Source organism: Neopelma chrysocephalum, unplaced genomic scaffold (genome assembly GCF_003984885.1).
Source record: "Neopelma chrysocephalum unplaced genomic scaffold, ASM398488v2 Primary Assembly neopelma1_129, whole genome shotgun sequence".
NCBI lineage: Eukaryota > Metazoa > Chordata > Aves > Passeriformes > Pipridae > Neopelma > Neopelma chrysocephalum.
In genome coordinates this window covers 26,002-29,952 of record NW_020897791.1, presented here as the reverse complement: position 1 = coordinate 29,952, position 3,951 = coordinate 26,002, and the positions used below count along the sequence as shown (strand labels likewise).

At 49.4% G+C, this 3,951-nt stretch overlaps 1 protein-coding gene across 1 annotated transcript in view; it reads right to left on the bottom strand.

Moving 5' to 3' along the window:
- The window catches only part of ZC3H3 (zinc finger CCCH-type containing 3), a gene marked incomplete at its 5' end in the record, with an annotated part of 42,237 nt that extends 38,887 nt beyond the window's left edge, over positions 1 to 3,350 (bottom strand). The window contains one exon of the mRNA XM_027698551.1: positions 3,155 to 3,350. Within this exon, the coding sequence (XP_027554352.1) occupies positions 3,155 to 3,350 (196 nt within the window). The remainder of the gene's footprint in view (positions 1 to 3,154) is intronic.
- Positions 3,351 to 3,951: the final 601 nt, after the last annotated feature.

Sequence of the window (3,951 nt, the reverse complement as noted above, 5' to 3'; positions counted from 1 at the left end):
GGCCAAGGGATCCCACAATCCCAAAGACAAGGCACTGAGATTGAGGGGCCATGGAATTGAGCTCAAAGGGGGTAAAAGATTGAGGAATCCCAAAACCATAGGATTGACTATAAAGGAGTCCAGGGATAGAGAAATCCCAAAACAAGGGATTGACCCCAAAAGAGGCCAAGGGATCGATCTCAAAGGAGTCAAGGGATAGAGCAATCCCAAAACCAAGGGACTGAGATTGGAAGGCCAAAAGATTGAGCTCAAGAGGGGTAAGGCAGAGCAATCCCAAACCCATGGGATTTACTCCGAAGGGATTAAGGAATTGAGCTCAAAGGGGACAAGGGATTGAGCAATCCCAAAATCAAAGGATTGAGACTGAAAGGGCCAAGGGATCCCACAATCCCAAAGACAAGGCACTGAGGTTGAAGGGGCCATGGAATTGAGCTCAAAAAGGATTGAGGAATCCTTTTTGGGATTGACTGTAAAGGGGTTGAGGGATTGAGCAATCCCAAAAACAAGGGATTGACCCCAAAAGGGGCCAAGGGATTGATCTCAAAGGAGTCAAGGGATAGAGAAATCCGAAAAATGAGGGATTGACCCCAAAAGGCACCAAGAGATTGATCTCAAAGGAGTCAAGGGACTGAGGAATCCCAAAAACAAGGGGTTGAGATTGAAGGGGCCAAGGGATCCCACAATCCCAAAGACAAGGCACGGAGATTGAAGGGGCCATGGAATTGAGCTCAAAAAAGATTGAGGAATCCCAAACCCATGGGATTGACTGTAAAGGGGTCAAGGGATTGAGGAATCCCAAAATCAAGGCACTGAGCTCAAAAGGGGCCAAGGGATTGACTCAGGTTGGCTCCAGAGGGCTTCAACCTCCACCTTTGGGAGCTCAGCAATCCAAGGCTCTGGATCCAACGGTCACGGATCAAAACTGAAAACCCCAATAAACAACACCCTGCTGCTCCAGGGACCGGTTCCTGCCTTTACCTCCCCAAACCCACTGTCCTTTCCCCCACCAAGCACCTCCCACGAGCTCAAAACCTCCCTGGAGGGCAAGGAAAATCACACAGGGGAGGATTTGCCCACGGAAAAAAGCAGCCTGGATGCTTGGAAAACCCCTTGGAATGAGCCCCAGGTGCCGGCGTGCAATTCCTGCCTCCGGAGCCACGCCGAGATTGGGGTCAGGGCCCGTTTCCGGATGACGTCGAACCTTAAATTGGTTTCTGTTGCTTCCAATCTTGTCTTTTCCCTTCTGTTTTTCCTCGTGAAACCTTACATTGCCCAGCACCTTTTGCTTCCTTCCCGGATTTCATGGAAATTCCTCGAGTGCCTGAGTAACTCTTTAGCGGGAAGGAAGGAAGGGAAGGTTCCTCGGGAGCTGGAAAACCCAATTATTCCGCCTGTTTAATTAACTTCCACCCCACCCCACTGCCCATTTCCTAACGCTTCTGCAAAGGGAAAAACAATATATCCTTGCTGAAATGCCAGTTATCCCGAAGGAAAAGGGCTTTTCCATGTGGGATTCTGCATCTTTGTCCTGCGCTGGGATGAGCAGTGACTGTCGGAGCTCTGTTTTGAGGCTTCTCCATCCTTGATGGAGCTACAAATGAGGCCAAATCCAAGCTCCCAATCTGGTGTTTTGTGTTATTCCCGCGTTTTGCTTGCGGAGTTCTGTGGAAGTCGCGGGAATTCCTTTGGAAGCGGATCCACAGGTGTGACGAGGGCGCAGTTCCCAGTTCTCAGCAGCTGCCCCGAATTGCTCCAGGGGGAGGGTTTTTACACCCAAAACATCCCCCAAAATTATTCCTGGAATGACAATGACACTTCCCTTGTTCCTAAATTGAGTGTTTTCCATGTCTCTCCACCCCCGACGAAGGAAGTTATGGAAAAGCCACGGCAAACTCCCGCTCTTCCCATTGCTCCAGGAGATGAAGGAGATGCTCCATCGCTCCTGGGAATCCCAGGATTGCATCCAGGGGTGCAGGAAGTGCATCCCCAGGACCAAACTTTAACTGGCCACCAGCATCCATCAGTAAATTCCTCAAAGGGAATGCGGATGGATCAGCCAGGGACAACCAGCATCACATTCCTTTATTCTGGAGGGAAAACACCACCCCAAAAAATCCAGGGAAACGGAAAAATTAGAAGCCACTGGAAGCAAACTCTGAGTTATTAAACTGTTGGGAGCGTTTTCCTTCTCTCCACTATTCCAAACACACAGAGTTTGGCACCGGAAGGGAAGGAAAAGCTGATTTTTTTCCTCGTCTTTTAAAGAAACTTTGGCAAGTGTTGAAAATCTTGAGTAAATGTGGGAAGGTTTGTAGATGATGAGAACACACAAACCAGCCCCAGCTATCCCAAAGGAAGAGATGCCAGTGCCTGTGGAATTCCCCCTTGGGAAGGAGGAGGAATTATGGGGAGAGACGGAAGACGACGCGGAAATCCCGACGGTTCCTCGGGTTTTATGGTTCCAAACCCAACGTGGAAGGGGAAGGAGAATAAGCAAAAAAAGCAGCAAAATCAGAAATATCCTTCAAAAAATAATTCCATGAGTTTGGTTTTCCCAGTTTAACCTTCCCCCCAAAAAGCATCAGTAAACAAGTGATGGAGCAAAAATAGTTGAGACCGAGCAGAAACTCAAAAAAAAAGACTTTAAACCTGCTTTTCCCTAAGAGGCCTCAAATCCAGGAGGAGCTGAAACACGGATTTAAGTGAAGCTCAACAGAAAGTTGGGAACTGTGTTGGAATTCTGTTTCAGGGTTATCTGCACAACGATCCTCCCAAATTTTTTGGTCAATACTGAGCAGGGTTTGATGAGCATCTCCAACCTTGTGATGCCACCTGAAGTCACCCAAGACTTATAAGAAGAACCGAGTTTAACAGTGCAGCTCGATGAGCCTGAACTAAGCCCAGCTTAAGAAAAACATCAATTTTCTTAAACATCCCATTTCTTCAACGTTATTTCCCCTTTGGTGCTCCTGCAAAGCAGGAACAACTCCTGGCACCCACGGGATGCCCGTCATCCCTTGGCATCCGTCCCCTTGGCATCCGCTCTCCTACGAGGCCAGAGGATGAGCAGCAACACCAAGGGCTGGGAATAAACGGCTCAAAAACTTCACTCCATGGATTTGGGATGAGAAGTGGGACAAATCCTGCTGCTCACCTGCTCTGCTGGGGGTTTTGGTGCCCGGGTCCCTGCTCCTGACGGGGGTGCTGGAGGTTTTGGAGAGTTTGTTGGCCGACACTCGGTACAGGACACCACCGATGCAGCGGAAGCCTTTACTCCTCCACCGCGGCGGCACCGGTTGGGATTTGGCACCTTGGGGCGACAGTCGGGTTTGGTTCAACAACAGGGACCTGCAGGAGAGTAAGAAAGTCAAGGGGAGTCCAAATTATGGAGAATATCCTGAAAAAGTGCTGCTCCGTGACCAAACCCTTGGATCAGACACTCACAGGATGGTTTGGGTTGGAAGGGACCTTCCAGGTCATCTCATTCCGACCCCACTGCCAAGGGCAGGGACACCTTCCATTAGAATGGAGGGATGTATGGAAAAACCAGGGAGGAAAAGCTCTGATTCCAAGTGATTTACACCAAAAAAAACAATCTTCAAGGACTCTGCCACTTTTCGCTCTCTTGGCTTGCAGCCCCAGCCCCAGGGAAATGTGGATTTTATCCCATGATGGAATCAGCAATGTGGGATCTTCCCCGAGCTTAACCAAGTTTTATGGAGCTCTACAAGCTTTGATATCCCTGGAAGTGCTCAAAGCCAGGTTGGATGGGACTTTGAGCCACCTGGTCTAGGGGGTGACATCCCTGCCCACAGCAGGGGGTTGGAAGGAGATGGTCTTTAAGGTTCCTTCTGACCCAAACCATTCCATGATCTTATGATCCCTGCATGGGACAAGTCACACAAGACCATTGCCATCTCCATCTACACCTGGAGGAGATGCTGGGACACA